Source organism: Schistocerca piceifrons, chromosome X, assembly GCF_021461385.2.
Source record: "Schistocerca piceifrons isolate TAMUIC-IGC-003096 chromosome X, iqSchPice1.1, whole genome shotgun sequence".
NCBI classification, from domain to species: Eukaryota; Metazoa; Arthropoda; class Insecta; order Orthoptera; family Acrididae; genus Schistocerca; species Schistocerca piceifrons.
The window spans coordinates 70018182-70032030 of NC_060149.1; the positions used below are offsets into that span (position 1 = coordinate 70018182).

The 13849-nt window shown below is 43.8% G+C and overlaps 1 protein-coding gene across 1 annotated transcript in view; it reads left to right on the top strand.

Moving 5' to 3' along the window:
• LOC124721099 overlaps positions 1–13849 on the top strand; it is a 336010-nt gene that overhangs the window by 127145 nt on the left and 195016 nt on the right. Inside the window, exon 4 of the mRNA XM_047245919.1 lies at positions 4458–4683. Within this exon, the coding sequence (XP_047101875.1) occupies positions 4458–4683 (226 nt within the window). The remainder of the gene's footprint in view (positions 1–4457; positions 4684–13849) is intronic.

Consider the following 13849-nt stretch of genomic DNA (forward strand, 5'->3'; position numbering starts at 1 on the left):
AAGTTAAGTCCCATAGTGCTCAGAGCCATTTGAACCATTTTGAACCTGGCTCCTGTAACTTCGACGCACTGTACGTTTCCGGACACGGGTTCCTGTCCTCATTTTGTTCGTCAAGACACCATCTACATCGTCTCGAAGTTTGCCGGTGTTATTTTGGAACATGCTGTATATAAAATTCATCTTCATACGAAGGTGTGTTTTTTAATTTTTTTTATGAAATAACTGAGAAACGATCAGTGTCGTTTCAATATAAATACGTATTGTTGTCGCGGGACGTCTCTGTACTCCCACATCTCCGGCGGCGCTAACATCAACACACGATTTTTCCCGTGCTCTGGCTTTGTCGAGGACATATTACATTGGAGCAGAAATCAAAAACTTCCGAAGTATGCTCGCAATTAGGTGAAGAGCTGAGTTATGAGGCTGTGAGGCAAAGACTTTCGACTCGATATTGGGACGCAGCAGTGGAGATATAACGAGTTTCCTAGGATAAGGAAAGGAAAAAAAAAACGGAAAACAAAAGACGGACTGCAGCTGAACGGCTAAATTAAAAGAGTACGAGATGACGAGTTCGCTGGGATTAGCGGAGATGTCCGGCCGCTGAATGCGCAGGTTCGCCGTAAGAATTGTGCGGCAGGTCCTTTTTTTGCCGCAGGGAGCGGCGTGTTTGCGTGCGTCGAGCGTAACGCTGCATCTGTCACCGGATTATCATATGAAAAGATACACAAAGTGTCAAAATTGCCGGTCGGCTGCACGCGCCTAATAACACGCTACCCGGGACGCCCGCCTTCGTTTCGCTGTAATTTAAGAAACTCGTAATTTGGCGTAATTATTAAGCGAAACGGCGGCGTGTATGATTAAATCCGTAAAGTATGCGGCAGACCACTGATCTCTTTATACCGGCCGGAAGGAATCACTTAACACTTTAGCGCGTTCAGCTTGTGGTCCGTCCGTCAATTAGTGACGCCACGCTTCTAGGAGGCATTTCATTCTAGTTCGGGGCAGCGTGGAATGCGTGAGTGACACGGAGAGCCGAATGACGGACTGCTGGCGTATCATTTACGTCTGTAGACATACATACTGCTGCCATTTCACTTCTTTCCCTCACCATTCACAAACGGTGTGCGGGAACAGCGACCCGTAGTAATCCTCCTAATGAGCTCAAATTTCATTGACTTAACATCCAGGCCATGCAGGTGATTTATGCGTAATATGCTGGTCTCTTAACTTAAAATCTCTGAATTTTAACAGTAGCAAGTGTGACTTGCGCATTCATTCTCTTTCCCTTTGTTATTAGCTGCACTATTTTGCTGCTTTTAATGTATATTGCACAAATTTGTTTTATTTAAGTAGCCCTGTAATTTAGAAAATTTTAGTTTTTGCCTGTGCTTCTGTTAGCAATGTTTTACACTTTAAATATTAATAATATGTACTACGATATTTGCTTTGAGACTATTTTTGTCTTTGTATATAGGTCTGAAGCTGTCGGGGACCTGATGTTTTGCGCGTTGGATCACCAGTGCACCGGACAAGAATTAGTCGCATCTAGTCAGCCATACAGAAACAGCCACAAAGTGTTTGATGTGGGCGTTCTAGACGTGTTCCGGAAAAGCGTGTACTTATATATATATATATATATATATATATATATATATATATATATATATATATATATATATGTGTGTGTGTGTGTGTGTGTGTGTGTGTGCGTGCATGTGAATTTATGACTCCCTCGCTACAGTACACCCATTTCCGAACGTTTAGCTTACATCAGCATCATTATAGACTATGTAAAGTTGGCAAAAGCTTGATGTTTACACGCAGACCTTCGAATAACGTGATCTTTTCCGGATAATAAAGTCATGACACTTCCTGGCAGATTAAAACTGTGTGCCCGACCGACACTCGAACTCGGGACTTTTGCCTTTGCCTGCGAAAGGCAAAGGTCCCGAGTTCGAGTCTCGGTCGGGCACACAGTTTTAATCTGCCAGGAAGTGTCATATCAGCGCACACTCCGCTGCAGAGTGAAAATCTCATTCTCGTAATAAAGTCATGTTTACCCTCTTTTGTAGATGGTGCTAAGTAGCATTCTCTCCCAGTGCTGTAAAAGGCATCCTAACCCAGGCTGGAACACTTTTTCTGATCGTTTGGTAATCTCGCTTCGCTTAGACAATCTCGACAGTGTGGAACTTATCCTCCCTGTCATTATTATTATTCTACTGAATACTTACTATAATGACACCAATCGGTGTGACATCTTAAATTGGTGTTGGACACTGGTACACTTTAATGCCTTCTCAATGGCTGACAAAGTAGATCCCACGCCCTCTGGGTCCCACATTTTTGCAGCATATCGACCATATTCAACATTTTTTATTCACTAATTTGATCGCATTGCATGGACGTACAAAAGTTTGCCAGGCTTGATCTTATGAGTCCTGATCAGAACTAAAAAATACAGAAAAAAGAAAACGCAAAGTTAGCATTAAATATAAAAGTTAAAAGTGCAAGATAAATAAAAAATAAAAATACAGTCATTTAGTTTTTATATAAAGAGTCGAAACCGGTTAACTGTTGCATACAAATCCAGAAGCATCTAGACAGTTTTCAATAAAAAGTTTTTTTCCAGTTTGACAGCGTCAGATTTCGATTTTTCCCTTCTCTTTCAAGAACTGTAGCCAGTGCTATGATTTTCACGCGTCTAAACTAAAATAAACTGTAGGTTGCAGTCGTCGTATTGGAAGCCTCACGCACAAGTGGATTGACACGCGGTTCTCCGAGACGTTAATGTCGGTTTTCAAAACTTCTCTTTCAAATAACACCTAAATTTGAACTACGGTTCGACAGGTGTCTAGTAGTTCTACAACGGGGTACGAACATATTTGCACTTCGGTAGCTTGAAAATTGTTCACTGTTATTTACTTAATACTTGTCTCCCCCGGCAACTGATAAGATTTTCTACATCTACATCTACATCCATACTCCGCAAGCCACCTGACGGTGTGTGGCGCAGGGTACCTTGAGTACCTCTATTGGTTCTCCCTTCTATTCCAGTCTCGTATTGTTCGTGGAAAGAAGGATTGTCGGTATGCCTCTGTGTGGGCTCTAATCTCTCTGATTTTATCCTCATGGTCTCTTCGCGAGATATACGTCGGAGGGAGCAATATACTGCTTGACTCCTCGATGAAGGTATGTTCTCGAAACTTCAACAAAATCCCGTACCGAGCTACTGAGCGTCTCTCCTGCAGAGTCTTCCACTGGAGTTTATCTGTTATCTCAGTAACGCTTTCGCGATTACTAAATGATCCTGTAACGAAGCGCGCTGCTCTCCGTTGGATCTTCTCTATCTCTTCTATCAACCCTATCTGGTACGGATCCCACACTGCTGAGCAGTATTCAAGCAGTGGGTGAACAAGCGTACTGTAACCTACTTCCTTTGTTTCCGGATTGTATTTCCTTAGGATTCTTCCGATGAATCTCCAAATAGAACTTATTTTATAATTAATCGATTCAATGTCTCGAACTTAGTTTATAATAAATTGTGATACGGATTGTGAAATATTAATACAGTTGTTTTAGAAAAGTGGTTAGTTGTCCAGCGTCGGGTTAGTGCATGTCTTTATTTCTGCTCCAGCTCTTTGCAAGGGTAGATGTCATCATATTCTGGTCTTCAGCCTCAATGTTTTTATGGTGTTGGAAAATATGTTTTTACTTTTTAATTTAATGACACAGGTTGTACATATATTTCGACATTTGTTTTACAAAATAAATGTCGAAAGAAATGTTCTACTTGTTCCAGTAAATTAAACAGCTTATGATGCACAAAATGGTTTTGGCCTTCAGAACATCTGCGTGTGTTTGACCCGCCAAATAATTGAGATCGATTAGAACTGCAAAGGGCAAACGCTATTTGATTGTCCTCGTAGTGGATCGCGAACAATTCTCTGTCCGGTGCACTCTTTCTCCCCTCGAATTTGTCTTTTTCAGGATGTTGCAGTAAGAAAACACTTAGCTAGCACAGCCGTCTCATACGGACAGTACACAGTGAAAACTGGAAGCTTCGGTGGTTCCCGAAGCATCTAGAGTAACAACGAGAATATCGACACTTTGCAGCTGAACACGTTCAGCCGTTGCCCTCAGATTGTCGGATTGTGAGACGGATACTGGTTTGACGACTTACTGGGAATTTTATCTCGCCGAGGCGGGAAACGGTAGCGAATGAGGTGGCTAACCCGTTTGTGGGTACAGTGAGGCGGTGGCGCGCTTTATTCTCTGCTGTCCGGATGCGAGGCGTGTGGCTAGCTAGAGCTGCGGCCGGCGACGAGGGACTAGCGGCGAGCGGCGAGACGGCGACCAGCCCGAGCGGGAGGCCACGCCAGTCGGCGTCCCGGCCGGGCCCCTAGACCTAAGTTTTTGTCGCCCCCGGCGGTGTTCCTAACCTTCGGGCGTGCTCACAGATCTTCATGCACAAGTCGGCGATGCAGATGCAGGCTCGCGAGGCGGTGCACCGCTCAGAGGTGAAGCCGCACCAATGCCAGCAGTGCCTCAAGTCGTTCTCGTCGAACCACCAGCTGGTGCAGCACATACGTGTGCACACTGGAGAGAAGCCGTACAAGTGCTCCTACTGTGACCGCCGCTTCAAGCAGCTGAGCCACGTGCAGCAGCATACGCGCCTCCACACAGGTCAGTTCTGCTTGAAATTATAACCAAATCTAAAGTAGTAGCCTGTCACTGTGTTGTCACCTTCAGTGCGCAAAGGGAAACGAAAATTTCGCTAATTTACAGATAATCGTAACGCTGGCTGTATTTAAAATTTAAGTGCAGATTTTTCACGTATTAAGAGAGACTACAGAGATCTACGAGACTTTCAGAATTATTACGTGATTCGCGTAGGAGATATATAAACTTCATACTTGTTACGAGTTACATATTGACAGAACTGCAAAAGAGTAACGCAATTTACCGAAGCTTACGCTTGCCAAATAGTACGCGATACGCAACTTAGAAAAGATCTAGTGCGAGGTGTTTTGGTAATCAACAAAAAAGTATTTCATTGTAATCCATAGTCTTTTAAGTACGATGCCGTAAGTTTGAAGCTGTTTCGTGGACGCGAAAACATCACTCGTTTAAAAAAAATGCCTTACACTGTCCCCAACTGCAATTCAGATCAGATTTATGACATAATTAGAGACGCTGTAGAGATGTTTACCATCTTTTATGTGATTGTGCTTGTCGCGAATACATCGCAGCTTCGGACCATAAACGTCAGTTTAAACGCTAATATAAACCAGACTAAACTTATGCATATTTCCTCCAAGCACTAGACGAACGTAAGATAACTTATTTTATATCGTCTACTCTTACCAACACGACAAAATGATACTGACGACTTCCGTAATTGGTAACACCGTGTCTAGTGCTTGTATTTGCATTCGTTGTCGGACACTTAAGATTTATATTACGTTGCTCTAGATCGCCTCAGCTGCTTCACAGTGTAAACTATTTGCAATAATGGGCTAGACAGCGTTCGCCGATGGTGGCAACCTGGACGCCAGGAGAATACTGCTTGGACCTGGCGACCGGTCACCGGATCCTCGCGGAAAGTTGTCGGCTCCGTGCCCGCGTTCTCAATTAACGTCTCAAGTTATTTAGTGGTTGGACCAAACGCTGATCAGATGGAGTACGTGGTCCTCCGTGCTTAAAGGACAGCTTCTTGTTAGCGCAACATTTTCCGCACATAACAATGTTCCTGTTACCGTGTCTAAGAAAATTAGTCATTTACAGAATGTAGGGAAGAGAACGTGTTTCCAGCGCTAAATAAAACAATACTGAGTCAGCTCCTCTCTAAAACTAATGTGATACTATTAGTGAAGCTAAAGATTGAATAAGAAACTAACAGCCAACTGCAGCTATGAAAACTGGACTTCATACGGCACAAATACCTATTTAGGGGAGCCCCGCAGTCCTTTATATTTCGTATTTAAGTTGTGCATTAGTAATATCCATTTCTTTTAAAAAATTGAAGTTGTGTTGAAATAAAAAAAGATTGTAAGGCCAATTTGCGCAGATATGATGGTGAAAGGCCACTTCGTCGCATTTTGTGTGTTTTTAGTCTGTAATTGGTACCTTTGAATTCCAGCTCAGCGAGGGGAAGAGGAACAGGGAAGGATAGCCCCTTCTCCCCCATAAAAAATCTTGGTAAACCGCACGCCTGTTCTTCTCCACCAAAGACACAGACATATCAGTTTAGTATCAAAAGCAAAAAACGAGGACATGTGATGGGCACTGAGCAGCATGATGCGCAGCCTCGAGCATTGGTTGTGAAATCTAAAAACTATTTCGTCGTCACCGGGAAACTAATGAGTTGCTCTTCTCTCCCCCTTCCAACTCATATATTGAGTACTTTCTTGGTACAGCTTACTGCATGCTTCGTAAACGGCACGCTTGCAACAGCATGCGCTACCTAATATGCTCCAAAAAACCGCGCATAAAAATGGGATTTTTCCGGGACTCAGATCTCGGGTTCTGTTGGTGATACAAAGGTAGGGTCAAGTTTTTTGGAGAGCCCTGAGCTAGGGACTATTTGTATACCCAACAGAATGATCGTCGTACTGCAACTATCCTACTGCACAGGGACAAAATTTGAATATTACACCATCTTCCAGCTTAGAAGAAAATCGATTGATTCTTTTTTAATTCGATGTGATCTGTGGCGTGTCTGAAGAGGCTTGTGGAGGCACCATGTAGTTCATGGGCTTTGGGCACTAAAACCGAACTGCGGATTCCAAGACTGCTATACTCAGAAAAAAGTCCGAAATTCTTACGATATTTTCCTAAGACCCCATCTCGAACGAACTTAAATTTTTTCTTTATATCTTTATCCGTTTCCAAGATACAGATATTCAAAGTTACCCTACTTTGTACACGTAATATCCGGTGTGAGGTGGAAACAAAGTTTATAAAATAACGCAGCCCGAAGAAATTTGCCGTAAAGTGTCTCCGTTATCATCAGAAGGCTTATGGGAACCCCATGTTGTAGTACTGAAGTACATGCAAAATTTTTGTGCACGTAACATCCGGTCTGAAAAAGTGTAAAATTAGTTTCAATTTCACAAAAGTAAACTATCAAAATTTTAAATGATCCATTAAGTTCTTTTCATATGAGTGACATGCCCTGCTGTAGCAGGGAAAAGAGGGGAACCAGCGGAAAAACGCTCCTATCGCGCCCGAGGAACGCTGAAGTGTTCCAGTTTTAAAAGATTCGGACTGAAAAGTTCAAATGGCTCTGAGCACTATACGACTTAACTTCGGAGGGCATCAGTCGCCTAGAACTTAGAACTAATTAAACCTAACTAACCTAAGGATATCACACACATCCATGCCCGAGGCAGGATTCGAACCTGCCACCGTAGCGGTCGCTCGGCTCCAGACTGTAGCGCCTAGAAACGCACGGCAGACTGAAAAGTGGAGTACGAGCTGCCTCATTCTACCCTCCTCAGCACCTTGGCATGCTTTTTTATGTTGAGAGAGGAGGCAGTGACAGCAGGAAAGAGACAGAAAAGTAATAAATACTGGACGATAGTGGGCAGTGGTTGTGGTACAGAGAGTGAAGGAGACGGTGGCAGTGAGAGAGAGAGACACAGTGGCAATGGAAAGTAGTTGACAGTGACAGAACAGTGCTAGGAATAGAGTAGAGGAGACAGTGCCAGTGGGAGAGAAGTAGAAAGTGGAAGTGGGGGGCGATCCAATGATCTACATCTACATGTGATCTACATCTACATCTACATTTACATACCACGCAAGCCTCCGTGCGGTGCGTAGCGGGGATCCCCTTTACCACTACTAGTCATTTCCTTTCCTGTTCCACTCGCAAACAGAGCGAGGAAGAAACGACTGTGATAATGAAAGACGAAGTGTATGACAATGACAAAGAGGAAGAGCGAGGTAGTGACTGAGAAGAGACAGCAGCAGTGGGAAGGAAGAAATTATACAGTAACAGCAAGAGAGAGCAAGAGGGATACAGTTAGAACGAGAGGAGACACGAGTAGTAGGACAGAACGAAGGATACTGTGGCAGCGAGTCAGGAGACTGTGACAGTTAGAGACACACAAAGAGTTAATGACAATGATCTGGGCTGAATGAGAATGGGCAAGTGTGAGTGTATGGATATGAGGGACTTACGGCAGTTTATTAGTGGGTGTGGGCGAGTTAGACTTAGGGGACGTTGTGGGAGTGAGATTTGAATTGCGTGTTAAAAGAGCGCGAGTATGTTCTCATCCCAAGATTTTTGTAAAAATTTTGAAGATGCTCAGGAAGGTAGAATGAGGCAGCTGGTACCCAACTTTTCCGTCAGTGTCTTTTAAAACTGCAGTATATTAGCCTTTTTTGTGCTCCGGTAGTAGCATTTTGCCGCTGGTATACTGCTATGCATATGTCTAAATGGGAAACTCTGTCGACCTTTTATACGTCATTTCGCTGTACTCGAAAAATATCTCCTCTGCTGACTTTGCAAACTTCAGCGACCTTCTGGCAGCACCACTGCCGACAGATTCAAACCGAAAGATTGTTTCGGCTCACAGCGGACGACTTACAGCCTCCGCCAACGTCTCTTGAATTGGTCTGCCTTACGTCTTCATCTTCCTATTCCGTATCCCAAAGACATAGATATCCAAGTTGCTGCCTCCCTAAGCTGTGACGTCATGCAAAGTACAACTCGTTCATCTAATCTGGAATTCTCTAGCGGTAACGTGGAAAATACGGGTATCCGCGGTGCAGAGATATCACTTTCTGAAAAAAAAAAAATGCCTGTGTCTGAATTATTTCATTGACAGAGGCATTGGCAGACGTATTCTGCTGTTAGTCTCGGCAGATGTGTTGCGGAAGTAGAAAGACTGAATCAGTGGATACATTAAAAACAAATCTGTTAACACATTTTGAATAAATGCTTAAAAATAATTTACCCATTTTTACAAATATTTGGAGGTAAATGTATTCCATACCGCAGGCGTTCAGATAGTGTAAGACGTTCTCGAAACCTACAACAGATGGACTTAGCACTGGAAAACTTTGCGCTTTAAGAATTCCTTAGAACTGTGACTGTTGTTTTCTCATATAGGCTATCTCTACGAAAGTGATTTCCCCTACTACCTTGTATCCTTTGGCGCGTACCATTTCACGAAAACGGCATGTTAATCGTTCAGCGGTGTACGGTATATTAAATTTGTTGAATGTTGTCATGAACACTGTGCACAGATAGTACTTACGTTAATGTTTAATCGTCCACTTGTTTGGCGTCCTCTGCTCTCATTATTTTCGGGGCGTCGATAGGAGGGGAAACAAACGTATAGAAGGAGCGTTGCGCTACAGCAGCGCTTAATTACGCAGTAAAATTAAATTTATCTCCTTACTTCTTAGTTCTTCTGTTTCGATATTTCGTTTTGCGCATGAAATGTATCGTGCAAAGCCGTGGCAATAATTTGATAGAGTACTTAACGTTTGCGAACGGCCTCCACATGTGATAATTGTTACACAGTTACGATAACAACGGGCACGTCAGAATATCCTTACTAACAGTTCTTCGAGACACACTTATTTGGGGGTGCTTTTTGTTTTATCTGACACTGTCGGCGCAGCAACTATGTCTGTTTCTCGTAAATTCTGAATTTTAGTACAACCGCTTTTATTTACTTGTTTTTCTTTTTGAGCTTCATCTCGAACGACTGGAAACCGCATCTCTGAAGATGTAAATTTCTTTTGCAATTTGTTAGAGGGTCAATGGTAGTGATAAGTAAAGTCGCTGCCATCACTCAATGGCCCACAAATTTTCTAGAGAGCTGCGAGATTTTTGTTGCGATAGTAGAATAATACTTTTGAAGGAAAGGTTCTCGTGGAGACAATATTTAGCTTCTCATCTGATGCAAAGAGTAGCGTCTCGCATTGGTATCAGAAGGTTTCCAATCTTACGCAAGTACCATACCACCATGGATCAAATTCAGACTCAGAGCGAAAACTGATGGAGCTCCAGTGTAACTATTCTTCACCGTGACACAGCGTACGTGTGGAACTATTTCAGCCTCAGAGATCGAATAACTTGTATGAAGACAAACGAGCGTTTGTCTTATTTTTGCAGCTGTGATAGAAAGCCATGGCTCCGACAGATTCCTCTGTTTTCCTACTTCACTGATCTGAGTGACCTACGTTAGAAAGTTAATTGTTTTTTGTAAATACACATCTGGTAAACTGCTCTAAACCTCTAAAGCTGAGCTGAATTTAGCGATGTGGCTTATCTGTTTCATTGCTCATTTTTTCTATACTTGTACAACATCTTATATATTTAACCATCGGATTAAATTACTTTTGACTAAATCGCAGTAGATGATGTGTTCATAGATATCACAGGAAATTTAGCTGAAAACGAAAGGATACAATTTAAGTATTCCTCACAGCGAGACTTCAACCTACGACTCTCTCAATATCAACTGCTTACAGCGACGACCACTGTCAACTGCAGCAGCTTGTTCACACACAACAAAAAATTTTTTTCACGTAACATGAAACAGAAAAAGAGAATTCTGTGAGTCTGAAGACCGACATGCACGCGGTGTATTTCTGCTTGTCGAGAGAACCATTGCGGATTGAGGGAGCTGTATTATCACTTCGACTTATAATAAATTGGTACACGACGTAAATCTAAGTTGAACAATTGACTCTTGGACCACAACACTCTCTTAGTCCGTTATTTAAGGAAACCCTAAATCCTGGAAAACGTTGCGATGGCTCTTCAAGCAACAGCGAAGAATCTTTCTTATCAAATCTTTCAAATCTAAACGTAAGTCATGCAATCCGTGATCACGAAAAAAGAAGGAAAATTTTCATTTGTTTTTCCTGTTGTGTTTTCTGGTTGCTCATAACAGCGTAGTATCTGTTATTTCAGTGCTCAAATCGTCACTATTGTCATCCATATACCTGAAATTATCATTCCGTAAACAAAACTTTCTTTTATAGTGTTTGCGTAATTCGGAAGCTATGTTGGCTAAGTTTTAGTTTAGATAAGCGACAAATTTAGACTTTGATACACGTTTGGTCGTAAAGCTGTATTTTTGCTAGTGCCAGACATAATTTCATTCCTGGGAACAACGGGCGAACGGCTGAGCTTTCATTTTTTTGAACATTAGTGCAACAGCCCGTAACATCAATAGCGTAGTGTCTGGTAAAACCTCGTGATGACCTTTCAACTCTTCGCATTGGTGATTGCTGCACTTCTGATTTAATGGTAAAAGTTTAACTCTGAGTAAATGTTTAAGGAGACTAAGCAGCGAAGGTCATCAGTCTCCTATTCACAAACCAGGATAGGACCAGTGTAAATGGTTCAAATGCCTCTGAGCACTATGGGACTTAACATCTGAGGTCATCAGTTCCCTAGAACTTAGAACTACTTAAACGTAACTAACCTAAGAACATCACATACATCCGTGCCCGAGGCAGGATTCGAACCTGCGACCGTAGTGGTCGCACGGTTCCAGACTGAAGCGCCTAGAACCGCTCGGCTAGGAGCAGTGTACCCAATCTGTCTGCGTGTAGCGTAAATTCTGTCTGCAAATATGAGAAAGTGTTCTAAATGTTTGCGTATCTTGTATCTAAGGCGGAACATTGAAACCAGTATGCCGGCCGGCCGGAGTGGCCGTGCGGTTCTAGGCGCTACAGTCTGGAACCAAGCGACCGCTACGGTCGCAAGTTCGAATCCTGCCTCGGGATGGATGTGTGTGATGTCCTTAGGTTAGTTAGGTTTACTTAGTTCTAAGTTCTAGGCGACTGATGATCTCAGAAGTTAAGTCACATAGTGCTCAGAGCCATTTTTGAACCGGTATGCCCCTAGTGGTATGTGGAAAACTGCCTAAAAGCCACATGCAAGCTGTTAGCGCGCTGAGCTAATTCGACCCGGTGCCAGCATACCTCCGCGTTACGGAAGCGGTCGCGTTTAACACGTAGCCGGGCGAGTTGATGGTATAAGCCATTTGGTTTGTCACCTCTTGTATGTCTAGCTGTTGGGTGCTATCTTTCGCAGAAAAAGATCAAAAATTAATCATCGTTACGTGATAACGCTTCTAAGCTTCTGGAACCTTTCTAATCTGTGCCTTTGGATATATGCCGTATCATTCAATTCTCTTACTGTTATTGCTCCTCTCCTCCAACAAAATACCTGTTATTTCTGAGAAGTATATAAGGCATTGGCAATTGGGCAATGTGTGTCATCCTCCACGGGCTACCGATTGCTTCTTAACTGCAATGAATTCGAATTGGAACCACATAGTAACAAACTAAAATCAGTAACGCTTAATTTTTCCTTTATTATGTGGGCCTTAAGAACATGAACCTTTGGAACCGTTTAACTTCCTCGTCTCTAAGGAACCCGCTTAGCCGGCCGCGGTGGTCTAGCGGTTCTGGCGCTGCAGTCCGGAACCGCGGGACTGCTACGGTCGCAGGTTCGAATCCTGCCTCGGGCATGGGTGTGTGTGATGTCCTTAGGTTAGATAGGTTTAAGTAGTTCTAAGTTCTAGGGGACTTATGACCTAAGATGTTGAGTCCCATAGTGCTCAGAGCCAACCCGCTTTCGAAAAAATTCACCAATACATATTATCTCATTCAGAAACCAAACTCTGTAACATTAATGTCTGTACACCGCTCACAAGTTGTAACTAATCTTCGAATACCTCGCAAGAATTCTGAAGGTGGACTAGATTCAGTAATTCGTCTCAGGACGAGAAAAACTGAAGGAAGAATACTTGACGAAGCTTTCCAGAGGCACATACCCAAAGCACGTATATGACAGTTAAGTTTGTGCCAAGTTCATGTCACACCCCTCTACAAAAAAAGGAAGCATATCTGAACCACTGAGCTACCGTTCTACACTCCTGGAAATTGAAATAAGAACACCGTGAATTCATTGTCCCAGGAAGGGGAAACTTTATTGACGCATTCCTGGGGTCATATACATCACATGATCACAGTGACAGAACCACAGGCACATAGACACAGGCAACAGAGCATGCACAATGTCGGCACTAGTACAGTGTATATCCACCTTTCGCAGCAATGCAGGCTGCTATTCTCCCATGGAGACGATCGTAGAGATGCTGGATGTAGTCCTGTGGAACGGCTTGCCATGCCATTTCCACCTGGCGCCTCAGTTGGACCAGCGTTCGTGCTGGACGTGCAGACCGCGTGAGACGACGCTTCATCCAGTCCCAAACATGCTCAATGGGGGACAGATCCGGAGATCTTGCTGGCCAGGGTAGTTGACTTACACCTTCTAGAGCACGTTGGGTGGCACGGGATACATGCGGACGTGCATTGTCCTGTTGGAACAGCAAGTTCCCTTGCCGGTCTAGGAATGGTAGAACGATGGGTTCGATGACGGTTTGGATATACCGTGCACTATTCAGTGTCCCCTCGACGATCACCAGTGGTGTACGGCCAGTGTAGGAGATCGCTCCCCACACCATGATGCCGGGTGTTGGCCCTGTGTGCCTCGGTCGTATGCTGTCCTGATTGTGGCGCTCACCTGCACGGCGCCAAACACGCATACGACCATCATTGGCACCAAGGCAGAAGCGACTCTCATCGCTGAAGACGACACGTCTCCATTCGTCCCTCCATTCACGCCTGTCGCGACACCACTGGAGGCGGGCTGCACGATGTTGGGGCGTGAGTGGAAGACGGCCTAACGGTGTGCGGGACCGTAGCCCAGCTTCATGGAGACGGTTGCGAATGGTCCTCGCCGATACCCCAGGAGCAACAGTGTCCCTAATTTGCTGGGAAGTGGCGGTGCGGTCCCCTACGGCACTGCGTA